This window comes from Dermochelys coriacea, chromosome 1 (assembly GCF_009764565.3).
Source record: "Dermochelys coriacea isolate rDerCor1 chromosome 1, rDerCor1.pri.v4, whole genome shotgun sequence".
Taxonomy (NCBI): Eukaryota; Metazoa; Chordata; order Testudines; family Dermochelyidae; genus Dermochelys; species Dermochelys coriacea.
The window spans coordinates 101,208,023-101,235,216 of NC_050068.2; the positions used below are offsets into that span (position 1 = coordinate 101,208,023).

Sequence of the window (27,194 nt, forward strand, 5' to 3'; positions counted from 1 at the left end):
GGAGTATCATCAACACTGCATACATCTATTCAGCAAGGACAGTCTCTACTGTTTAATTATTTATTGTTTTCCCAGCTTACCCCTCCAAAAAACTATTTATATTTTAAATATTTCAATAAATTTTCCATCCCTATTTTTATCCTCAAATGTTCATATTTATAGATTTTTAATATTGACAGAAGCGAGATTTGTTGAAAAGGACTTGATCAAGCACTCCCTTCTAGCAGGCTGCTTTTAAGCAAATATGCAAAATTTTCACTCCCTTACTGTGGCATACTGTGAATGGTTCGGTTTCTACCTTCCAACCCAAATGTCACTGTAGTTCATTAGTACTATATGTTAGAGAAGTTTTTGAATTATTTCAGGTGAAAATTTTAATCTCAAACATTAGCACTTTCATCATTTTAAAATAATTCAACAGATTTTTTTTCAAACATGGCTTGTTCTGTAGACTCACTCTGACATAAAATCAAGCAAGAACCATGAGCACTGTCCTATATCTTTCCAACCAAAAGACTACGTAGGCAATTTTAATTTGTATTCTATTATGGACTTGATTAACTGAAAAATTATTTATCATAATAAAAGACGCCGTATTTTATAGAATAACCACAAGTGCCAGAGTTAAGGTTGAATTTCACCTTAATTCTATGGGGATTTTTTAATTTTTACTTTTGAGAATTTAATATTCATCAAAGCAGATGTGCCCCCCAACCCCTAACAAAACTGTATATTTTAAATGAAAGCTTTAGTTTTTACAGAGCGTTCACTGATGCAGCATGGGATCATGTTATATCTTAGTTTCCCCTCACTTATGCATTTTGCTTCAGAGCTCCATTTTCTCATCCATGCTATTTATTCTGATGGACACCAGCTCTATCTTCCAGGTCAAGGGTTTCATTCATTATTGTAACTTACCATACCTTGCTTAAAACTGTTCACACATACCCCTAATTGAGTTTTCATCACAAAGCATCTTATAACAATCACGATATCACGACACAGAGCAGCAGATTGTGGCTGAAAGATGTCACACATTCTGTTTTACTATATGATATTTTTGAAAAAAATAATTGATGTCTTGATCCTGGCCAATGGATTTACAATGACACAATGTGTTTTTCCAAAAGGCTTTTTTCTTATAAAGATTTTTGTCTAGTCTTCAGAATAAGTAATTTTGATCATGAAGCTGAACATCCATGTCTGCTCCATCTCCAACAACTCTTTTCCACCCCCACCTGGGCACATTTTAAATATCTTTAAAAGATTATATTTTGAACAGCACGTCTAAAATGATGGCATATAACAACCCCAATATTTCCTTTCCCTTCTCTCTTCTGTCTACAACTGTCTACAGTTGGGGAAACTGACTTGAAGCTGACAATCCAGTTAGTATTTCTATCATTTTGTGAAAGGGGGTAAATTAGGACAACTAGTTTTGTAACTTGCAATTTTCCCCTTCATGTTTAAGTGACTAAAGATAGGAAGTTTAATATCATGTATGTGATTATTCAGGAGTTAAAGTATTGGATCATGAGGAAAAAACCCTAATTGTGAGAGGTACTAAACAACATATATCTAATAATCTATAAACCAAGACACTCTCCTGGAATTCTTGTGACCATGTTGGCCAGATTAGTTGACAGCAGGTAGGTCTCTGAGTAAAAGGAATTGGGAAGGTGGCCGCAAAAAGCTTGGTCTCCAACACACGGGTAGATCAGGAAATAAATGCCCTGGACCACTAATAATAATTTGCTTTAAAAAACAAAAACAAACAACAAAATGTCATACCTTCATCACTCTTTCCACCAAGAACCACAAGCCCATCACATTTATCAAGTGTGGAGGAATACGAAAAAATAAACATGAAGGCACGATAGCTACAAGGAGCCAGCTGTGGCTTCCTGAGTCAGAGCAGTGAAGCCACGGGGTAACATACAGCAGGAGCAGTCCTGCTCTAAAGTGATGGCACAACTTGTATAAGGTCCTTTATGCAAGCAGATGATTGAGGTCCACTCACCCTCTATTGTTCCAGACATGCCCCCAGTTTGCACCTGCCCCCACTACCCTCTTATAGCAGGGAGGCAACTGGTATAAGAAGTGAATATACTGTCTCTGGAAGCACTACACAAGCAGCTATTCATCCTACACAGTGAGAGAATTCCACGAGAAAGGCCAACAAGTTTGAAACCACTCTGCACTGGTTTTAAAAAATCAGAGAATCCACCCTTGAGTACTTTACAAAAACCCAATGAAATGGCTCCAATCTGCCAGAGGTTAATATACAAATAGACTGAGCCTTGTGGAACTACCCTGTACTAAAAACATAAGGGTTATGCTGCAAGTAAAGATATAAATTATGTAATCACTTAACTAACGTTATTACAAAAATATTGAAGTCAGTGAATATTGCCAAGTCCTAGCCAAGTAAAATCTGACATATCCACTTAATATGACATTAGTTTGAGGTAAAGTATAAAAATCTTATAATGACTCCCAAGACGTATTTGGTTTTATAATAATACAGATTACAAAGACAATCTTTTCGACATTTTATCTTGTCCTTTGTAAACCAAAATGTGTCAGACTTGTATTTAGTTGATCTACAAGATGAAGTACTCTCCTATCTTCAAAATATTAATTTTACTTTCTAATACACTTTTTTAAATTATGGGAATACCATAATGCTTGGTCACCTACTATATAATAGTAGCAAGGGTCTGCAATAAATACTGTAGGACAGGAATCAGCAATCTTTGGCCCATCAGGGAAATCTGCTGGCGTGCCGGGACAGTTTGTTTACCTGCAGTGTCCACAGGTTTGGCCAATCGCAGCTCCCACTGGCCGCGGTTTGCCGTTCCAGGCCAATGGGGGCTGCGAGAAGTGGTGTGGGCCAAGGGATGTGCTGGCCGCCACTTCCCACAGCCCCCATTGGCCTGGAACAGCGAACCACGGTCAGTGGCAGCAGTGACTGGCTGAACATGTGGACGCTACAGGTAAACAAACTGTTCTGGTCCGCCAGCGGATTTCCCTGACAGGCTGCATGCCAAAGGTTGCCGATCCCTGCTGTAGGAACTATGTTCAGTAGGTAAATGGTATAATAAATGTGTCCTCTCAGCTTTCTTGGAGTGTGAAAACCTCTCTATTCCTCTCCCATTCACTAAGGGGAAAATTTTCAGCTTAGCCATCTGCTTGTTTATTCCATTTTTCTTCCAGCAGCATGTGAATTCTTTTGGAATACATACATATTTTCCTATTCTCTGCCTAAGATTTTGGAATGTTTTCCTCCTTTAGTTATTTAAGAATACCAGCATGGCAACAGTGTCCAATCCAGACAGTTTACTTGGAATGCCCTCTTCTCTTCCATTGCCTAATCCGAAGATGGGAGTATAAAATGCTCATAAGAAAATGGCACCCATGCAGACTCTCTAAGATACCTATACTTGAAGAATAGGTTCATGATACCTTGTCTTCTGCTACTGAAGTTATTACTAAGCATTAGGTAATTTTCATTACACAGTGATTTAAATAAACATATATATATATATATACACACACACACATGCACACACACTCACACACTCTACACTGAAGAGCTGAGAGAGCAGGCTTTCCACAGCTTTATTTGCCAGTGGATCAGGTATTTTCATATATATTGAATTACTAAGTGTTATCTTATTCTTTCTCTCACTGCAATTCCCCCTCTCCTCTCTTCTTCCAATTGAAGAGACCATCCAGTCACAAATCAGTTTGGAGTCCAGAAGTCCATCATTGGGGCTGCATTAACACAAGTGTGCAGGGCCATTAATCACATCCTGCTACAAAAAAACTGTGACTCTTGGAAATGTGTGTGAAATAGTGGATGGCTTTCTGGCAATTGGATTCCCTAACAGCAGCAGGGCGATAGATGGCATGCTTATTCCAATTTTGGTCCCAGACCATCTTGCAACAGAGTACATCAATAGAAAAGGGCAGGTGCTGGTGGATCACCATGTTCGTTTCACTGACATCAATGCGGGATAGTCACGGAAGGTACATGATGCATGCATCTTCAGGAACACTAGCCAGGATAGAAAGCTGCAACCAGGGACTTTCTTTCCAGACCAGAAGATTCCAGTAGAGGATGTTGAAATGCCCATGGTGATCCTGGGAGACCCAGCATACCCCTTACTCCCATGGCTCATGAAGCCTTACTCGGGAAACCTGGATAGCAGCAAAGACCCCTTCAACAATAGGCTGAACAGTTGCACAATGACAACTGAAAGTGCGTTTGGCAGATTAAAAGCTCGTTGGCGCTGTCTTTATGCCAGGTTAGAGCTAAATGAGGAAAATATTCCCATGGTCATAGCAGCCTGCTGCGTACTGCATAATATTTGTGAGGGTGAAAAGTTTCCCTGGGTGTGGAGCACAGAAGTGGACCGCCTGGCAGCTGATTTTGAGCACCCAGATACCAGGGCAGAGGGGCACAACAGGGGGCTATTTGAATCTGGGAGGCTTTGAGACACCATTTTGACAATGAGCACCAGTAATGTGTCTTTCTATAAAGCACTCTGCCATGCTTTGTTAACTTGCTGCCTTGCATGAAAATTTTGATAATTGCTTCCTGACTGTGATTTGTAGTCTGCAAATGTTCCAGTTGCCACCGTGTATTAACTCCAGCAGCAACCACCGTGTGTAGGAGACAAAGACTGTTTATCTTTCAGGGAGTCTGTTTTTATTAAATAGCAATTAACAACACACAGAAAATGCATGGTGGAAAGGGAGATAACAGTGAAGGACAGACTCCTGAAGGAGTCTCTTATAGCTGTGTATATCTCCTGCTATCATTTTGAAAGCTGCCCAAAGGGATGGAGTGAACAGGGTACTGCAACGGGCTGGGAAGATGCAAGGAATGTATGGGAGGAGTTTGGGGAAGGCATGGAAAGCAGTTCTGTATGGGCTGCTGGGGGAGGGGGCTGAGCTCACATGTATTCTGCCTGCAGCGCAATTAGTGACTTCAACATCTCCGTTTGCTCCTCTATCATTATCATCCACTTCTGGCCTGCTAAAATTTGCTCCTGGCTCTCCTGACTGTGCACTGGACATCTTTACTGCCCATATCAGTGATCACTATTGTTCGTGTTGTTAATGTTGTTGTTCGTGGGCCCTTGTTAATGTGCATAATGATGAGGACTCTTTTGTTAATCTGACCTCTAGGACAATCATGGAAATGTCCTAGGTGGTTTCTTGTTCTACTCATATATAGGCATATTTTGGTTATGATCTTTGAGATTGGGTTTCTGATAAATAAAGTGGGGGAGGGTAGCTCCCTTTGATGGACAACCAGCCAGTCAGTTAGCTGTAAAATCCCTCTGGTAGCTGTTCTCCACTTGCTTTACCTGTAAAGGGTTGAAAAGTCCCTCAGCTAAAGAAAAAAAAAGTGGGCACCTGACCAAAAGAGCCAATGAGAAGGCTAGTACTTTTTAAATTTGGGAAAGAAACTTTCCCTTTGTCTGGTGTTCTCTCTGGGCTGAAGAAATGGAGCAGCATGCTGTGTAAAGTTTGAACCAGATATGAAAATCATCAGATCATATCTAGAACTACTTTTAACAACCCAAATATGTAAGTAAATTAGGAATGTTTAGGAAGACGCTATTAGGTTTATTTCTGTTTATTTTTTTAAGGCTTGTGAACTCTTCTGTGCTAACTCCAGATGCTTTTGTTTGCTTGTAACCTTTGAGCTGAAAGCCCAAGAAAACTATTTTGGGTGCTTAATTTTTTGGAATTGCTCTTTTAAAATCTAGCAAAAGCCTAAATTCCAGATGTATTTTCTTCCTTTTTGTTTTTAATAAAATTTACCTTTTTTAAGAAAAGGATTGGATTTTTGGTGTCCTAAAAGGTTTGTCCATATGCTGTTTGATTAGCTGATGACAACAGCTAATTTCCTTTGTTATCTTTCTCAGCTCTTCCCCCGGGGCAGGGGGAGGTGAAAGGGCTTGAAGGTACCCCACAGGGAGGAATTCCCAACTGCTCCTTCTTGGATCCAAGGGGTTTTTTTTGCATTTACCAAGCCAAGGTCAGAGAAAAGCTGTAACCTTGGGAGTTTAATACAAGCCTGGAGTGGCAAGTATTAATTTTTAGAATCCTTGCAGGCCCCCACCTTCTGCACTCAAAGTGACAGAGTGGGGATTCAGCCTTGACAGGGTTGGATACTGGGGTTATTATAAAAATGTTGTCATGGTCACATCATCAGCTGTATTCTTCCTCTCACTATGGTGACAGGCTCATTTTGATGGTCTGTTCTCAGAGCCTAACAGAACTGATTGGATTCTAGGTTCCCAAGGAATAGTACGGTCCAGCCATTAGTCATATTAGTCTGGCTTAACATCTGGGAATATAATGCAAAGCATTTTGCTATGTCTGCTGGATGATCGCCTCTGAGTGATGAACAAAGAGCAAATGTGTAGGCTGATCTTATTAAATATCTCAACAGTCTTTGTTACAGTAGACCATAAGGGTTTGTGGACGTGTTTACACAGTTTGCTCCTGGAAAAAGACTTTCCCCACAGTTCCATTCATTCCTTTCAGACAGGACCCAAGAGGTGGTTGTGGTCAACAATTTTTCATGCTTTCCAAGCACTCTCTAAGAGAGTTTCATCTTGTCATCTCAGAAGAATTTGTTTTCCCCATTAATCTCATTTGTATTAATTTTCATTTAGAAATGCTGTATTATTGTCAGCTTTCATACACACAACTTTACATCAGTATGGTTCCAGTCATGCAAACACTTAAGCACATGCATAACTTTATTCACATCCAGAGGGATAATTTACTTATGTCAAAGTTATGCATGTGCTATTAAATATCTTTATACTTTTAGCTGTTTTCTCTATATATTCATTCAATAGATCTGTTTGCCAGAAGCTGGGAATGGGCAACAGAGGATGTGGATCACTTGATGATTACTTGTTCTGTTCATGCCCTCTGGGGCACCTGGCATGGGCCACTGTTGGTAGACAAGATACTGGGGAAGATGTACCTTTGGTCTGACCCAGTATGGCCATTCTTATGTTCTTAATTCTAAAATATATAATAGCTACTTTTATTCAATTTTGCTTATACAAACTGTGATTATAATAAGTGAAATTAAATTTGGCTTTATGGTCACTGTATTGAGCTTCAATAATGAATGATGTGTAGTGTGGCCAAAAATAACTGTATTTTGTCTATATTAGTCGAGCAGTATGTATGTATATTGATTATTTTCCTTTTCATGTGATGAAATGAAAAGATTTTCAAATTAACAAAGAAAAAATATGAATAAATATTTCAACAAATGATGATAAATAAACAGGCACTTCATAAAGAAATCTCTTTCATAGCTTCTCAGTGCAAGAATTGGGCCCTGAAGCTCCCTTCCCTCCCCCGACCCAGCAGGCAGCACAACACAAGGGGCCTCCACCTAAATCTGGAGGCTTACCGAGACAGTCTTTGATTATTTAAAGACCAAGCCCCCCGTGACCTCAGTGGGCAGGGGAGAACTCGGGAAAAAAAAAAACGCTAGGCAGCACTCTGGGTGGTGGCGCACCTTTACAACTATCTAGAAACTAGACCACAAAACCGGCCCTGGGACTCCTAACACAAACCCAGTTAAGTTAAGGTGACTAGATGTCCCGTTTTTAAAGGGACAGTCCGTATTTAAGCCCTCCTGCAGGTGACCCAACTTTTTCTTAAAAATGGGCAAATTGCCCTGTATTTTCGGTCTCCCCCACCATCAGTACTAGCGGATCCTGCTGCTTGCTGGATGCCTGCTCGCCAGCCACCCGCCCGAGTGGGAGGGTGTTGTAGCCAACAATGGGGGTGGATGTGCAAGGCTGGTGGTGAAGCTGCAGTGCGCAGAGCTGGCCACTGCCCCTGCTGGTCTGTCAGCTCAGCTCCCACTGCTCTCAGCCAGCAGCACCCCGCTCCCCGTCCCATTTCTGGCCAGCACTGGCTGCGCACTGCGAGTTGTGGTGGCTGGTGAGTGTGGGTAGGCGCCAGGCGGCAGCCAGTTACATGTCGCATCTACTGCCCACCCATCGGTCCTTTATGTGCTCGCCTTCTTGCTGTCCTCTCCTTGCTTTGCCCCTCCCCGCCACCAGCCCCTCTGCTCCTCCATATCTCCCCCAACAGGGTGCATCCCATTCTCAGGGCTGTGCGGAGAACCAGCCCCTGCTCGGAGCGCTGAGCTCACCAACAGCCTGGTCAGAGGCTCCTTCCTTCCCCCACTGCCTCTGGCTGAGGTGATGCCTCAGGAAAGCCTAAGACACTCCTGCCTGAGGCGCTGGCCAGGAGGAGCTGAGCCCTGTATGTGCCAAAAGCCCTGCACAGCACTGACACAGGGAAGCCTCTCCGCCCCTCAGCTAAGCTCTGGAGTGGCCGGGGGGAAGCGATTTCTGGCCTGTTCATGCCCCAACCCTGCAGGCTCCATAGCAGCCCCACGGGCAGGGGCTTAGCACCCTCTTCACCCTCCCCCTCCCCGCCGTGGGCCCTGTCCCCAGGGAGCATGGGGATGTTTCGTCCCCTAGGCACCCTCCACTGCTAAGCCACCTATCTGGCCTGCTTCGCCAAAGCCCCTGGAGTCAGGTTCCCTGGGCTCTGGTACCCAATGCAGCCTTAGAGTTTAACCCCTTCCTGCCCACACTGCAGTCAGAGGCAACTGGGTTATGTCCGTCGCCAGCAGCAGCCTGGAGGTGTTAACTGCCTTTCGATACTGTGCCTGCAGAAAGGGACAAGCTGCTTCCAGGGAAGGAAGAGAAGAGCTCTGCAAAAATATGAGCCAGGTCATCCGTTTCCCCCCTCCCCTGTGGCTGGAAGCCACTCCCATCCCTTCCCTCCAGCACAGTGCCAAAAGACTGCTGCTGGCCATACTGTGTTGTGAACCTTGACAGAAATCTGAGGAGGAGGGGAGGCATGTGACCCCACATGCGCCCCCATGTGTTGTCTCGGGAAGACACAGTGCCAGGTAACAGAAGAGGCAGGTCCACCCCAGGGGCCCAGCCAGGCTTGGAGAGTGGAGAGCACCGGGCAGAAGGGCAGGTCCATTGGTCACCCCCCCGTGTGGGAGAAGTTTACTGGAGTGTGTGTGTGTCACAGATTGAGTCGCTCTCCTATCACATACCCAACACCATATACAAGAAAAAACAACTCAACTGAACACATTCAGCCAGCAAATTTGACTGAAAATCAACCGCAATAAGACAGATATCATGACCTTTAATATTGCCTCACCATCACCAGTACGGATAGAGGATTATGTTCTCACCAACGCAGAAACATTCACGTACTTGGGCAGCACCATCAGCCAGGATGGTGGAACAAGCCAGGAAAATCCGGAACAAAATCAATAAAGCCAGGAACACCTTCAGGAGCTTAAATACACTCTGGAAATCATCAAAATACAACACCAAAACCAAACTCAAGATTTATCAGAGCTGCATACTTTCAACGCTACTTTATAGTGTAGAATACTGGGGAATGAGAAAGTGTGACATGTCCAAACTGTCTTCATTCCATACCACCTGCTTCAGAAAAATCCTCCGTATCTTTTGTCCCAGAACAATCTCAAACCAAGATCTATCGACACAGTACAGCCAAGAGGATCTGAGCATCATCATTGCCAGGAGGCATTGGAGATGGATCAGTCATGTGCTTCAGATGGAAACTGATTTCGTCACTAGAGTAGCAATAAGATGGACACCTGAAGGCAAGTGAAAACAAGGCCGCCCAAAAACAACATGGCAAAGAGCTGTGGAAGGTGAGCTGAAAAACCTGGGGCACAGCTGGGGAACCATTGAAAGACTTGCCAGAAACAGACAGGCGTGGAGGAGCTTCGTCACTGCCCTAACTGCCAGAGTCGTAATAGGAACATGACGATGATCATGTGTGTATCACCTCTCCCTGTGTGAACCCTAAAGCCTTAAAAATAAGAAGGTAAATAAAAAGAATGCAATTTTGCAGTATTTCTTTTTAACAGAGGCTCTGTAAACTTGATGTTAATTTGAACATTTGTACTGCACAGTTCGGACTGATTGCTGTTTAATTCGCTTGAATACAAGTAATTTGACCGTATGTCCAGTATTAAGCATAGGGAAATATGGTCACCCTACGTTAAGCAGTAGAGTCTTCTTGAAAAGTGTGCAAAATTGTTCCTCTGAATAGCAGGGCAAATTCACTGCATTATCGCTGGTGCCAGAGCAGATACAGAATTACAGAAAGGAGGGGTGGATAAAGTCTGAGTGAAGTCTTCAGAGTTCCAAAATCAGGGGAACGCTAGTCTCCACAGCCAGTCCTATATTAAAAAGAAAGGGTGCCATTTCAAAATCCATGGCCACTAAAACAAATTATTCCAAGAGGTCCCAGTTCCCACCTCATAAAAGATCCTTCACTGTGAACTATTGTTGAGGATGACAGCAGAAGGACTGCCTCCCTACCACTTCCTAAGAAATGCCTCTTGCTGATCAGAGCAGTGGCAGTTCTACTCAATTCTCACTTCTAATGGGGAAAAACAAATAAACAACACGTTTAGCTATACCAGGAGTGATCCTTAGGCATTTCTAGCTCGTCTGTTACTAATAACTATTATTTTTCCCTTCTTAAGCACTTTTCTGGGTCTTTCTCCTCAACCTTTCCAGGCCCTATTCTCCCACTGCCAAATACTTCAGTTCAAACCCTCTAGAAACTCCATAACTCCACTATCTCTAACACCTTGGCCTCCTTTAAGTCCACTCTCATACCACATATTCTTCCTAAAGCCCTGGCTCAAAATCCATATCCTCTGCTCATGTGTCCGTCACCAAAGCATGTCTCCTTCTTGTTCTTTCTGTTATTCTTGTGTTCAGCTGCTGCAGTCCTTGGCAAGACATCCCAATGGGAGATGACATATTGGTTCATGCCCCACTTCATCAAAACCACAAGTGGGTGAAGGAGGGAGGATGGGTCCACAAACACCTTTTGCCTTCTCTCCTTAGAAGTTGGAGGTCTTTGCTCTCTATCAGGATAATCTGTGTGACATTACCCAGTCAAGAGTACACAAACCATATAACCAATAATAAAAAAAAAGATTTACATACCTCCCTGATCTACCCAACCTCAGGTATACCTCATCTACAGACTTTGGAGCTATGAGGTGTTACCATTATACAAATAAATAAATATATTTGGATGTGTTGCTACATCATGTCATTTTAACTAACAATTCCTCACACACTGTGTCACAGAATCTAGTGGCCCAGTCCCACCTGTAGGTAGATCTCTCCCTCTCTCTCTACCGGACTCCCTTCTACCGGAAACCCCGCTCCAGGCTACCATCACATGATGACTGATCACTTGACCCATCAAGTAGCCCAAGCCCAACCCGTCACCTGGAAGATGGACAACTAGGCACAGATGGGCTTGGGCAGCAGCAAAGTCTAATCTGGCCTAAGTAAGAACCTGTTAAACACAGTGTAAGACATTTAGATACATGACAAATACAGGGTTAGGCATTTCCACATTTGGAACCCTCTCATCAAAGGAGTATCTGCTTCGGTTGCAGCTAGCATGAGAAAAAAGGGTTTATATCCTTCAGACAAAAAGAATTACCCCTTTTTAAACATTCATTAAATCCCACCTTAAAGTTTTCACTAAATAAATAAAATAAATCTGTGCTTCAGTATCAAAATATCATGAGGTCTCTGAATTAAATACTTAACTTCAGCCAAGTAGAGCCATATTTTTCATTGAAAGCTGCTGTTTTTGAGAGAAGGGGGGAAAAAAGGACAGGGTTTTTTGTACCCAATTTGGATGCCCTAAAATAAGTATCTTTTGAGATTTTTTTTGGCAGATATTCTTGACTACCCAAATCTGTGCAGCTCTCCTTGTTCGTTGAATGTAGCCCTTGATGGGAAATTGACAAGGACAAGCACTCAGATGTAGAGCAGCCTGCTAATTTTCACCTTTTGGGAAAGAATAAATATTAACTGATGAAAGTCCAGTAGGGAATTGTGTAAGTATTTACTGGTCCTTACAGTTTAAACTGAAAAAATGAGTTCTCCCTATAGAGAATACATTCAACAAGTACTTTTAAGAGATTGAGTTCTTCATGTAGGTGGATTATACTGAATGATGGTACTTCTCCAATGTGTTGGAAGAATTTATTTTCATCCAGGACATAACAATTAATGGGTAGGCCCTAAACACAACTTCAAAGCAGGTCTCTCTTGTACTATGACAATTTAAGTGTCTTTTTCCCGTGCCTTACTCCTTTCACCAGAAGCACAATCTCCACTTGCTTCCCCCGGCACAACCAACAATCCCAGTGTTTGCCATCTACCAAAGAACCAGAAGCATAAGCAGTCCCACATCCCACTATGGGATTAACAGTGGAAGGCAGAAAAAGTAGGATGGGAAGCAGTTCTGGCTGGGGGACATAAGAAGGATAGACACAAGGAAGTGGTTCTCTGTAGAGATTGACTATGAAGGGATTTTGAGAGGCAGTGGCTCAGTTGATATGGAGTAAGGGGTAAAGCAGAAAAGGCCAGATACAATTAGAGTATGGTGAAAAAAAATTGAAAATTTTTGCAATAAGTTTCCCCATTTTTAACCAACTATGTGCAACACTTGAACACTTTGTTCAAGCTTGCCCTCTTCCAAGTTTTGACTCCCTCTCTGGTTTTATGGCAAAGTACCTTGGGAACCTCTTCACACTGTGTGATCAAGGCTTCCCATTACAGCTTCAGTTAAACTCACATATGCATGATACAGAACTTTGTTAGTGACAGGCAACAAATGCAGAGCTCCCTTGCCCAACCAATCAGGATGACTGTTAACCTCAATACCTCTAGAACCAAACCATAGGCTGGTTTCACCAAGGCAGTCCAAATAAAGTACAAACGCTTGAATAAGTTTCCACATCCCTTTCCTCTGGGCAATGAAGGTATCAAAGGCTCAAAGTAATAAAAATGCTTAGAAACAGAGACTTTCCCACTTTCTACAAACTAAGGGGGTAGAGGACATAGACATCATCCCCTCTTTCCCCAGCACATCCCTGGGTAAGCAGCCATAAAGCTCTTGCCTGAGGGTAAAGGAGTATTTGTGCAACAAGCAAAAGCTAATGCCCTAGAGAAAATGTTTCAGGCACCCAGACAAAAGCCCTGAGGCCGCTTTATGGAGAGAAAACACACATGTTACACTCTCAGACACAGCAGAGCAAGGCCCACTGTGAGCATGGCATCATCTGACAAAGAGAGGTGTAATTGCTAAATAAAAACATAATACTGTACTGTATAATAGTCAAGTTCTCTTCTGATTCTTGCCAACCTGTCTCTTCATTTGTTTACTCAGCCCTAATGAAAATTTAAAATGAAAAACACTTTATATGGATTTCATAATCTCAAGCATCAAATCCAGGGGCTTCTATCTGAGACATTCATTACAAAAAGAAAAGGAGTACTTGTGGCACCTTAGAGACTAACAAATTTATTAGAGCATAAGCTTTGCATCCGATGAAGTGAGCTGTAGCTCACGAAAGCTTATGCTCTAATAAATTTGTTAGTCTCTAAGGTGCCACAAGTACTCCTTTTCTTTTTGCGAATACAGACTAACACGGCTGCTACTCTGAAACCTGTATTCATTACAAAGTGCATTTCCACAGCTGTCACAACTTTTTAAGTTGGTAGCTTTATCAGAATGTTAATACAGTATACAAACATTTTCAACAACAAAACCATAGAGTCAAACAATCAAAAAAGCAAGGTCTGTGTGATGACTGGACGATAGTGGTTAAACATTACCACCAGATATGTAAGTGCTAAGCACTGTAAGAGTTGAATACACTATGGCATCCTAAAAATGACCTTTGTTTGTAACCATGTTATAAAGATGACAAGTTCTACTTTTGATTTACTATGCTTACAGGACTATTTTCTATAAGTTGCAACTCTTCCTTTCAGAACATAGGACATGTACAAAAAGTGTTGATACTGAACATAAATATTTTCAACCCTCTGAATGGTTTTCTAAAAGATCTTATTTTCCATTTCCTAAAGAGCTACGTGTATTTAACACATGCCTATACCACAGCTCAATTTAATAGACATCTGTTAACACACTTTATGAATTATTCTTACAAAACATACTGATGTGGTTAAGTCACACACTCCACAAATTCATGAGCATGTTAGAAAACAAAATGTGCAATATGTAAAAATCATTAAAATAAATGATTAATGTACATAGGTCCCATACGAATACTGAAATATGGAAACTTTTATATCTATAAAATATATTGAATTTGTAAAAGTAAAGCTTTGTGATAACAAACCTAGCCTCTACATTAAAATTTTGATAAGTTTATTTTTAATGATATTTGATTTTTCATGACTAATAATATATGAAATACTTGGTCCATGATTAAGGAAACATTTTTTCTATAGCTAGTGCTAACTGGGTAATTTATTTCATGAAGTAATTAATCAACAACTAATTTTTAACTTCATTATAAATGCTCAGTTCTTCAGAGCTGATTTCAGTGTCTGTGTCTTTCTGCAGCTAAGGCCCTACGTGTGTGTGTGTGTGCACGTGCGCGCTGAAGGAGGCTTGAAGGCCTGGCTCAGCACGGAAGTGTAAGGGAACCCAGACTGGTGAAACCAGTGGGTTCAGTGGTACCCCAGTATATCAGGTGGCACCTCGGAAGGGGGAGGCAACCCATCACAGTGATACATCTTAATTTAGTAAGGCTTTTGACAATCTTAGATGACATTCTCATAAACTAGGGAAACGTGGTCTAGACGAAATTACTATCAAGTAGGTGCAAAACTGAAAATTGAAAGAGCATACTCCAGAACTTTGCTGTAAAACTAGGGAGGCATATCAAGTGGGGTCTGCAGGGGTCTGTCCTGGGTCCAGTACTATTCAATATTTTTATTAATGATTTAGCTAATTGAGTGAAGGGTATGTTTATAAAATCTGCAGATGACACTAACCTGGGAAGGATGGCTAGCACTTTGGAAGACAGCATTAGAATTCAAAATGACCTTAACAAATTGGAGAATTGGTCTGAATCCAACAAGATGAAATTCAATAAAGACAGGTGTGAGGTACTAAGACTGTGAAGAAAAAAAATCAAATGTACAAATACAAAATGTGGCAGTACTGCTGAAAAAGATCTGGTGGTTATAGTGGATCACAAACTAAATGAGTCAACAATGTGATGCAGTTGCAAAAAAGGCTAGTATAATTCTGGGGTACATTAACAGGAGCATCATACATAAGACACGGGAGGTAACAGAGGACAAATTGGAGAGAGTCCAGAGTAGAGCAAAAATAATGATAAAAGGTTTAGAAAAATTTACCTATGAGGAAAAGTTAAAAAATGGGCAGGTTTAGTCTTGAGAAAAGAAGACTAATGGGGGAACTGATAAAAGACTTCAAAATATATTAAGGACTGTTATAAAATCCCAGCACCGCTACAGACTAGGGACCGAATGGCTCGGCAGCAGTTCTGCAGAAAAGGACCTAGGGGTTACAGTGGACAAGAAGCTGGATATGAGTCAACAGTGTGCCCTTGTTGCCAAGAAGGCCAATGGCATTTTGGGATGTATAAGTAGGGGCATTGCCAGCAGATCGAGGGACATGATCGTTCCCCTCTATTCGATATTGGTGAGGCCTCATCTGGAGTACTGTGTCCAGTTTTGGGCCCCACACTACAAGAAGGATGTGAAAAAATTGGAAAGAGTCCAGCGGAGGGCAACAAAAATGATTAGGGGACTGGAACACATGACTTATGAGGAGAGGCTGAGGGAACTGGGATGGTTTAGTCTGCAGAAGAGAAGAATGAGGGGGGATTTGATAGCTGCTTTCAACTACCTGAAAGGGGGTTCCAAAGAGGATGGACCTAGACTGTTCTCAGTGGTAGCAAATGACAGAACAAGGAGTAATGATCTCAAGTTGCAGTGGGTGAGGTTTAGGTTGGATATTAGGAAAAACTTTTTCACTAGAAGGGTGGTGAAGCACTGGAATGCGTTACCTAGGGAGGTGGTGGAATCTCCTTCCTTAGAAGTTTTTAAGGTCAGGCTTGAAAAGCCCTGGGATGATTTAGTTGGGGATTGGTCCTGCTTTGAGCAGGGGGTTGGACTAGATGACCTCCTGAGGTCCCTTCCAACCCTGATATTCTATGATTCTATGATTCTATAAAGAGGACTGTGATCAATTGTTCTCCATGTCCACTAAAGGTAGGACAAGTAGTAATAGGTTTAAGTCTGCAGCAACAGAGATTTAGGTTAGATATTACAAAAATCTTTCTAACTATAATGATAGTTAAGCACTGGAGTAGGCTTCCAAGGAAGACTGTGGAATCCCCATCATTGGAGGTTTTTAAGAAGAGGTTGGACAAACACCTGTGAGGGATGGTCTAGGTATAACTCAGCACAGGGGGATGGACTAGATGATCTCTGCTCAATATTTCTATGATTATTGTACGGCTGCTGGCCTGTTTCCCCAGCCCAACGATTAAACACCACACCCAGATCTCTTTCAGGCCCTTGCCCTTACCTCAGGGCAGGGATTATTAATTCAAACAAAAAATGCCCATAGTAACTCAAAACAGTGCCATCCCTTGACCAAGACAGGCCACACAGACCTTTCATTCTGTGCTGCTCTCTGCTCCAGAGCCAGTCACAGGATCCAACCTCTCTCCTACAGCAATCCTTCGAAGTGAGTTCTATCAACTCGTAATAGGCATCACCTGATCCCTTTCCAGTTTAAAGGGACAGATCACCATGTTACAATTATCAAACCCTAAGGCCCATACAATACTGACATAACTACACTATTATTTTTTAAAGCCACATACTATTGTTTTGTTTACTTTTAGTCTATGTGATGCCACAATGATTCCCTCACCCCACATTATCTACAGATTTGACAGTTTCATTCTCTGTATCTAAACTGAAATTGTGTGTTTAAACAGAAGGCAGGAATAAAATCAGGGAAATGATGCCATAAGAGGATGAATATCCTATATATTTATGGAGATCTCTGCAGATTTATGTTTTCCAGTGCCCTAAATAATTATCTAGGCAGGTACAATTAGACTATCCCAGAATCATTAACAAAACTGCTTAATAGTAAAAGGGTTTGTATACCAAGATGTTGATAGGAAGAAAACAAAAATCAGCAGAGAAACATAACATCTCTCACTTACATTGCAATTTTTATGTAATAAGTGAGATATTCATCGTATTTTATTCAAACAACTGCCTAATGTAGATAAAATAAAACACTTATTTGACACTAAATATTTTCATAAAACTCCTGTTGATATAGATGTGGCCCATAGAATAATATTTTCTTCTTGCATTCTTGGAACTAAAAATGATTGCTCAGATCATCTAATAAAACTTGCTACTTGTTAATAGGAAATACTGAATAAGTGTATCAGCATTATAATACCATTGTTGAAGATTAAATATACAATAAACCTGCATATTAGTCACCATATATTTTGTTCTTTTATGTGACATGCTATTCCATACAATTGAAAACTTCCATCTAGAAAAGAACTGAAGTGGAAACGTTTTTGAAAATTTAAAACTTCAGTACAACAGATTCAAATACATTTCCCTGTGTAAATGATAAAAATGTTATTAAAAGCTTACCTTGACTATCCCACGGATATGCATTTTTGCTATCATCTCTGCAGTGTAGAGAAACATCAATAAAGTATCTAGAGCAAATGTCAAATATTGAAGAGGAGGATAATGCTCAAAGGTCTTTGGGGTGTTCATACAAACAGAAATGACACTGATGATGGCACAGATGCGTAGCAAAGAGTGAACCCACTGAAAAATGAAGGTTTACAACTTAGTTTTGATCTTACAAAATACAGTAAGTATATGATGTCTATAACTCATCTTGACATCATTTCATACACATTTTTTCAAATGTTATGGTCTGGATTTTTATGATCTTCCCCCCACCTCCCTCAAAAAAACCCAGGCATTTCGGATTCTATTTAAAAAAACAATATACACTAAGTGATTTTGCTCATTAGGGCGTCATGTAATCTAATGGACTAAGCACTGTTTCAACTTCTGCATACTGAGGAATGTGTGTCAATAATATTACAGTTTATGTTTCTGTAATTACTCTTTGACTTTGTTACAACAGCCAATGGTGATATTCTATTAAAATTAGTATGAGTAATTAATGAATGAGTGTTCTCTTGTGAATGATTTCAATGCTAAAACACTGAAGCACAGCTGAGCTGCTCTAGTATCCATACTGCAAACAAGATGACAGTTGTCTAACATAAAAGGAACACCAAAGCACCAATGGTACATATTAACTTATTTCAGATTATTTATCTTCCCAAGGATATGGGGACAGTTTTTGAAGTAGATTAAAATGACTGACCTAAACAGTATTCTTACATCAACAAAGAAGGTGAACGAGGATCTGAGAGATCAACACTTTCCAAATATTAACCAAAAAGAAAAGGAGTACTTGTGGCACCTTAGAGACTAACAAATTTATTAGAGCATAAGCTTTCGTGAGCTACAGCTCACAGCTCACGAAAGCTTATGCTCTAATAAATTTGTTAGTCTCTAAGGTGCCACAAGTACTCCTTTTCTTTTTGCGAATACAGACTAACACGGCTGCTACTCTGAAACCAAATATTAACCATCCTCCTCAACAGTAAAAGACCCTCTCTCAAGATTGTCTTTGTGACCTCATTTTATAAATTTGGCTTGCAATTTAAATCAAGCAGTGCTGGCAATCGAAGCTATCTGAAAGGTGGGGGGAGGGGTTAAAAATCCATGAATAACTTACTTGACAATTATTGTTTCACCATCCTCAACACTTTCCAACAACTGATGGAAAAATTATTAAATAAAAATTGGAAATATTACCTGATTGACTGGCAACTGTAACCAGTTCACTATTACTGACTGAAATCTACTTGTTTCAGGATCTTTCTTAAATTTCATGGAAGTGATTATTTTAATTGTAAAATGTAATATTTAACTTGTAATTGGTAATTAGTAAGAAATAAACTTACTGGTTTGTTAATCCACAGGATATCTGCATTGTCTGACAAAGATTCATCAGGGCCAAAGTCTGTAACTGGCTGAGCTTCCACACGTGAGCTTTGTTTCCGTTTGAGCATTCTGAAGTTAACTCTTGTTATCTATAACAGTGAAGCCCCCTGAAAGAAAAGAAACAAATGTATTAAACAACCTGTACAAAAAACTCTGTTTGAACAGCTTTGTTAAACAGAAAACACTTGTCACTAGGCCAGGCTGCTCTTGTATAAAACACTGAAAGTGAATCACCTCAGATGGTTTTACACAGAAATGGGCAACTATAATAATTTTAAAAATCCTAGCAGGGCAAACAGACAATTACCAGTTTTGCTCCCATATACCAGGAAGAATATTGTTCCATGCATAGGCTTAAACCAAAGTCTGATGGGGTTTATCTGATTCCTATTGAAGTTAATGCTGATGCTCCCATTGACTTCACTGGAGCAGTAGGATCAAGCCCTATGAGTAACAGGCTAGCAGGGCAAGGTAATTGGCTGAGACAGATGTTCCCATTCCTTATTGGGCTGATAAAAAGAGCCTTATTACTATTGTTCTTCTGTCTATAATTGGTATTTGTTTAATCTTTCTTTTTGTATATACGATTTTCTACTCACCTGTCAGCCAGTCACTCATAGTTCATTCCTGTCTATGTGTATGGACAGATGTAAGCATTGGGGAGGGATCTCCCCCTTGTGCAAAGTTAGAGACAATCAGAAGCCCCCCGCTTAGAAGACCACAGAGACTGGCTCCTCTGAACACCTCAGGGATGTGAAACGCCTTCAGTGGGTTGGGAAGTGGGGAAAAGAGGCTGGACCATGGCCCTGACTTTCCCACATACCCTACACAGTGGCCCCCAGGCCTCGATGAATACAAAGAGAGACACTAGCTGTGCCATCCCCAGGGAGAGTATAATCTGAACAACAGTCTGCTCAGGGAAGGAACTGTGCCTTCCTAAAACACAATCCCTCCTGGATATCCCCTGAAGCTGGACAATGCAATCCAGTGCCTGAACCAGGACATGTGGTTTGTACAGAATGACCCTATGTTCCAAGATACAATCTGGCTAGCAGGCACCCTATAGCATGGTGATGAGCATAGTATAAATACTTGTTAGATTTGATTGGCAAGCTGAGGTGGGTTCCAAGTCCATGTAAATATCTGCACATGTGGGACCATACAGCTGCCTCACCAACCAGATCATTACTCCACATTCAAATATTGTTTATCAAACAAGGGTAATATAAAAACAAACAATAAGGGCTAACTTCAGCCAGCCTTATTCACGTTGAATAGGTAGCATCAACATGGATGAGGCCAACAGAACCTAACACTAAAAATATTATAACCTTAAACACTTTGTTTAAGTTTATTTTGTAGTAAATAAAGACCACTATATGTGTATATGAGCTGGTAGTTTTACATTCCCTTAAGCTTCCTCTTTCTCTTTCTCACTTCCATTTTCTTCCTATCCCTTATTCCTCTTTTCCTTCTTCTCCTTACATGCCATCTTGTTCATGCTTGCTTTGCATCCTTCCTGATCCTGCCTTTTCATAATTATTTCCAGGCTCACTATGTTTAGAATACAATAGGGAATTCCCCAAACCTAGAGGCTGTCTTGACAGGTTTTGATGTCACATGGCACTGCAGCATCTCGTAGTGCGTACATGTAGCACAACAATGAGAAATGTAACTAAAAGGGTGTCACAGTATCTTTAGAAATGCCTATACTGTTAGAGGATATACTATCAAAGGGCTTGAGTCTACAGTGTTTGTTAATGCAAAACTTCCATTGAGTGTACTAGAGTTCACAGCAGAAACTGCAAAACTTTTCCAATCCCTCCACAGAAGAAAAATCCACATTATGAAAATATACCTCACTAATGTGGTCTTTAGTAACTTGTTATTTAAATTTTAAATTTTTAATTATGGTTTTATTAAGAATGTTAACCCTTCCCAGCAATTACTGAGATACTGATCTTGCTAACCTGTCAAGAAAATAATTATAATAGATTGTCAGATCAGAGTCAATAAGGTCATTAGGAGATAATACTCAGGAAATACAATGCATTAACCAGGGAGCTACTATTGAAATAATTTCATATTTATATATTTCATATTCTAAAGGACAAGCAGTGCATGTTTTAAAGCAGAAGGTAAATTAATTATAGCTAGGTAAAAATAAAACTTCAACAGATTTCTTCATTTAACACTAGTTAGTAATGGTATGAATAAGTAGGAAGATTGGTGGTATTTTATAACAAAATTTTTATATGTCTGGTTGTCCACTGATTATTTTCCCTACTAAACAGATTTGAACATATAAAAGGTCATGAACTGTAGATGTCACAATGGTTTTAGTTCATCAAGCTCACCAAGTGGTGACCAAATGTCATGACCAAACAGATCATGCATATTATTTTTAAATTGTGGTCACGAATCAACAAAGCAGAAAATACAGAAATCCAAAGGGAAAAAAATCTACAAAATAAAAGTTTTCCTACTTCACAATTTGAATGAGCCTGAGTTTCCTTGGGAAAGACACCGATAATCTGGAAATGGCCTTTAGCAAGTCCTGGTAGAGCTCTCTTGCAATTCTTCTGTTTTTATTTATTTACTTTTGCTGGAACCAGAGGAGGAGGTTTTTTTGTTTGTTTGTTTTAAAGCAGGTAAAGACTGAGGCAGCCTGCACACTCGGCTGCACATCAGGATGCTAGAGCAGGAATTGTAGCTCCTGAATCCCCATCCACCATCCTTCTACAGCTCGCTCTGGCATAGTTCCACATCACAGCCAAGGGAGGGTAGATTCTAACATACACAATCTGATGCTTTCTTTGGTCACATAGTGAAATTAGCATGGAAGACTTAATCCAGTCCCCAGCAAATATTTTTGTCTCCAAAGCTTGTACAAATATTGGGTGTGGGTGTGTTCTGGAGTAAAAAATGGATTTAATAAGGAAAAGATTGCTTCATTTGGCTGTGTCCATTCACATTACTTTGTTTTTTCTCTTTAGAATAACACCAACAATCAAAATTCACAGCATTTATGCAGACTGCTACTGCTTCTTATGTAGGAATGTGCTCTTTCATCTTTGCTTTTAATTTTAAATATGTCTTTTCCTTTTTACTTTATTTTTAGAAGCAAAGACACAAAATGAAAGAATGCCACTTAGACAAGGAGCCCATCAGCTCTGTTAGCTCAGCCTTTTGTTCATTCACTCTCTCTGAGCCAGTAGATATGTTCAATCAAAGAAAATTAAAATCACAGAAAGATGATCCTGATATCATCTTGGAACAAAAAGTTCAAGACAATAGACTTGATTCATTACCATTATACCAGATTTACAAAGTCCACTGAAACGGAGTTACCGGCTGCATGCCAATGTTAACAAAGAGATAGGTTAGAGCCTGGCCCCATAAAGCATTTGTTGTGAATTTGCAAAACATATAGTATTCTGCTCCAGCAATCTCTGTAACAAAAATAAATGTGCTCCTATGGAACACTAATAGAGAATGAAGGTCATCATTGAAAAATAGAGCATTTATTTTTGGTTTCATTTTTAATTCTGTATGACATATTGAGAATTAAAAATCAGGCCAAAAAAACCAATCATGATTTTGAAATTTTAGCCCAAGTTCTATAAAATTTATTCTCTGTAAAAAAAACCCCTAATCTGCTGTAGCAGGAAAATATCCAACAGAAGACAGCACTTCACCTCACACTGTCAATAATACCAATAACTGTAAGATTATTTATGCTACTTCCAAGTGCTCTGTTAACTATGTAAAAGGGAAGAGGGCATACCATGAATTACTGATGAGAGAACTATACCACTGTGGCTGATGAAACCAGGTGACAGCTAGCTTTGAAGAAAATGTATTTTGTTTTGTTTTAAATACCTCCATGGAATACTTTATTGGCGACTACCCTGTTTTTTTCATCTGAAGCAAAGTCTAAAAAACCCCTCATCTTTTCTCCCTTATTTTTCAACACAGCATATTGTTAAGTATTCAGTTTTGTACTGAAGCCAGACAGGGTCCCCTCTCCCAACAAGACAAAGTTTGCTTTTCCCTCCCCTTTCACAATAAAGGAAATACCACAAACCAAAGCTCCTAAAATCACAATTAGATTAATACTTTGCAGATCGTTTGACTACCAGCTGCAAAGACTAGTTGGTGATGTCTTGTGTCTTCTAGCAGGGCTTCCGGACTTGTAGGTCAAATAGGAAGAATCAACACCATTCTCAGATTTGGGGAGGAATGCCTCTGCTATAATAACATAATTCTCCAAAATATTTTGTGACGTTGAACTCCATATGTTTTATGGAAATATGTTTATAAGTGTGAATATAACATAACTTGAATATGCTTTATGCAAAAGGGGACTTGTAAGGTATCATTACAAAGCTTATAATCTACTGAGCATGTTCATCCTATTTGTATTAATGTATCATTCTTGTATCTGAAGTTAGAAATATGAAGTATTACTCTGAAGTCCTATTGTAACTATGCAAAGTGTGGGTCATTAATGGTGGGTTAGAATCTTGATGGCTCCCATTAGCCAGGATAATTGGTTGTAAATGACTCTGTTTACTTGTAAGCTTTCCTGTGTTCATGTGAGGCTTGGAAAGAATGGAGGCTTGGGGTCTCACAGGACATGGTACCATGTCACCTGGACTGGAATCCATCTTAAACCTGGATTTTCCATCTAGAAGGAGGGTGTGGACCCACAGATACAAAATATTCCCACCTTGTGCCAAAGATATAAAAGGGGGTGGAAGAGAACAAAGGGGGCTGCAGTCATGAGAAAACCTCTAGTTACCACCTGAGCTGGAACTAATAAAAACTGTACCAGGGGGAAGGATTGGGCCCAGACTAGGAAGGAACCTAGTCTGTGAAAGAAGCTTATTGGAACATCTCTCAGAGTAGCAGCCGTGTTAGTCGTTATTCGCAAAAAAAAAGGAGTACTTGTGGCACCTTAGAGACTAACAAATTTATTTGAGCATAAGCTTTCATGAGCTACAGCTCACTTCATCGGATGCATCCGATGAAGTGAGCTGTAGCTCACCAAAGCTTATGCTCAAATAAATTTATTAGTCTCTAAGGTGCCACAAGTACTCCTTTTCTTTTTGGAACATCTCTGTGGGTGAGATTTACCTGTATTCAGTTTTTTAAATGTATTAGGCTTAGACTTGCATGTTTTGTTTTATTTTGCTTGGTAACTTACTTCGTTCTGTCTGTTATTACTTGAAACCACTTAAATCCTACATTTTATACTCAATAAAATCATTTTTGTTTACTAATTAACCCAGAGCAAGTGATTAATACCGGGGGAACAAACAGCTGTGCATATCTCGGAAACCTACTGACCGCTATACTTACCTATATGCCTCCAGCTTTCATCCAGACCACACCACTCGATCCATTGTCTACAGCCAAGCTCTACGATACAACCGCATTAGCTCCAACCCCTCAGACAGAGACAAACACCTACAAGATCTCTATCAAGCATTCTTACAACTACAGTACCCACCTGCTGAAGTGAAGAAACAGATTGACAGAGCCAGAAGAGTACCCAGAAATTACCTACTACAGGACAGGGCCAACAAAGAAAAGAACAGAACGCCACTAGCCATCATCTTCAGCCCCCAACTAAAACCTCTCCAGTGCATCATCAAGGATCTACAACCTATCCTGAAGGATGACCCATCACTTTCATAGTTCTTGGGAGACAGGCCAATCCTTGCTTACAGACAGCCCCCAAACCTGAAGCAAATACTCACCAGCAACCACACACCACACAACAAAAATACTAACCCAGGAACTTATCCTTGCAACAGAGCCAATTGCCAACTGTGTCCACATATCTATTCAGGGGACACCATCATAGGGCCTAATCATATCAGCCACACCATCAGAGGCTCCTTCACCTGCGCATCTACCAATGGGATATATGCCATCATGTGCCAGCAATGCCCCTCTGCCATGTACATTGGCCAAACCAGACAGTCTCTACATAAAAGAATAAATGGACACAAATCAGACATCAAGAATTATAACATTCAAAAACCAGTCAGACAACACTTCAATCTCTCTGGTCATTCAATTACAGACCTAAAAGTGGCAATATTACAACAAAAAAACTTCAAAACCAGACTCCAACGAGAGACTGCTGAATTGGAATTAATTTGCAAACTGGACACCATTACATTAGGCTTGAATAAAGACTGGGAGTGGATGTGTCATTACACAAAGTAAAACTATTTCCCCATGTTTATTTCCCCTCCTACTGTTCCTCAAATGTTCTTGTCAACTGCTGGAAATGGCCTACCTTGATTATCACTACAAAAGTTTGTTTTTTTATTTTTTTTCTCTCCTGCTGGTAATAGTTCACCTTACCTGATCACTCTCGTTACAGTGTGTATGGTAACACCCATTGTTTCATGTTCTCTGTGTATATAAAATCCCCCTACTGTATTTTTGCACTGCATGCATCCGATGAAGTGAGCTGAAGCTCATGAAAGCTTATGTTCAAATAAATTTGTTAGTCTCTAAGGTTCCAAAAGTACTCCTTTTCTCTATCAATGTTATTATAGAGGGTGGACAATTTATGAGTTTACCCTGTATAACTTTGTACAGAGTAAAACGGATTTATTTGGGGTTTGGGAGCTGAGTGTCTGGGTGCTGGAGATAGGTGACTTGCTGAGCAGTTTTTGGTTAAAGTCTGCAGCTTTGGGGGCGTAGACCAGACCTGGGGCTGTGTTGCAGCAGGCTAACATGTCTGGCTCAACAAGGCAGGGTTCTGGAGTCCCAAGCTGGCAGTGGAAAACAGGCTCAGAGGTAATTCCAGCATGTCAAGTGACAGTCCCAAGGTAGTCTCTGTGACCAAACCTGTCACCTACTGTTAAAACCTTTAATCTGTAAATAGACCGGTGGCCAGACTTTGGTTCTTGAATGTCTCCTGTGTCATGTCTTGTCAATGGCTTAGGACTGTACTCATAGATAATTCATCTCCTAAACATACCTCCTCCATAACTGTATGGCAAAGGCATAGCCAGCAGACAACAGAACATAAACTTTCCATAGGCTGACCCATTGTAAATAACATGCACAACCCATTACCACTATTTTATAACCTCATGTCTCAGTTCCTTTCGCTAAATTCCTCAAACATTGAAGGGATATGATATTGGAGCACCGAATCTGCAGCGTTGTGTTGTTGTTATGAAATCAGCATTTTGGTTTTAAACACAATTGTTTTTTGTACGTTTTTGTTTTCCACTGAATCTATCTTATTTCCATTAGAAATAGGATCTACAGTCTTGATCATTTTTCAGAATAGCAGCCGTGTTTTTCCACCAAATGCATCCGATGAAGTGAGCTGTAGCTCACGAAAGCTTATGCTCTAATAAATTTGTTAGTCTCTAAGGTGCCACAAGTACTCCTAGTCTTGATCATAACTCCCTAATATGAGTCAATTCAGAGCTTTCCAAATCTTGCAGTCAAAAGCACTTTATCTTGCTATTGGTCTTCTTTGACCAAAAATACCACAAATACCTCCTATCTACACACACAGTGAAAATTTAGGTACTCTAAGAGATACCACTAAGTGGTAACTGTTGCTAAATGCTGACATGTGCACCACTGTATGTGTGTGTGTCCTTGTCATATGTTACAAATATATTTATATATTTATTGGCTACATTGTTGCAAACTTTCCTCTAGGATGCAGACCCTGCCATCATTATCCATGCCTTTCTTACCTCAAGATTAAACTATTGCAATACGCTCTATGTGGGGCTACACCTTAAAATCATTCAGCGACTGAAGCTGGTGCAGAACATAGTGACTTGCTTATTGAGCCTCTTGAGCTTATGGAGCGCCTTGCTGGGAGCATGTAACACCAGTACTCTGGGATCTGCAACAGCTGCCTATTGCTCTCTGGATGGAATGTAAGGTATTGGGTATGACCTATAAAGCGGATGGCCAGGGACCTGCCTACCTGAGGGATTGCCTTTCTCCCCATGCTGTAATACCACAGCTGCAAACAGTAGAGGCATCCAGGCTGGATCCCACTCATTAGAGAAGAGAGGAGGTGGATGGCAAAGCATTCTC

At 40.5% G+C, this 27,194-nt stretch overlaps 1 protein-coding gene across 2 annotated transcripts in view; it reads right to left on the minus strand.

The window, feature by feature from the left end:
- Positions 1 to 27,194, minus strand: part of NALCN (sodium leak channel, non-selective) — a 389,689-nt gene that overhangs the window by 354,721 nt on the left and 7,774 nt on the right. For both annotated transcript variants that reach the window (XM_038386658.2, XM_038386660.2), the window contains exons 2-3: positions 19,058 to 19,204; positions 17,655 to 17,837 (exon numbers count right to left, since the gene is read on the minus strand). In XM_038386658.2, the coding sequence (XP_038242586.1) occupies positions 17,655 to 17,837; positions 19,058 to 19,165 (291 nt within the window). In that variant the 5' untranslated portion in view covers positions 19,166 to 19,204. The remainder of the gene's footprint in view (positions 1 to 17,654; positions 17,838 to 19,057; positions 19,205 to 27,194) is intronic.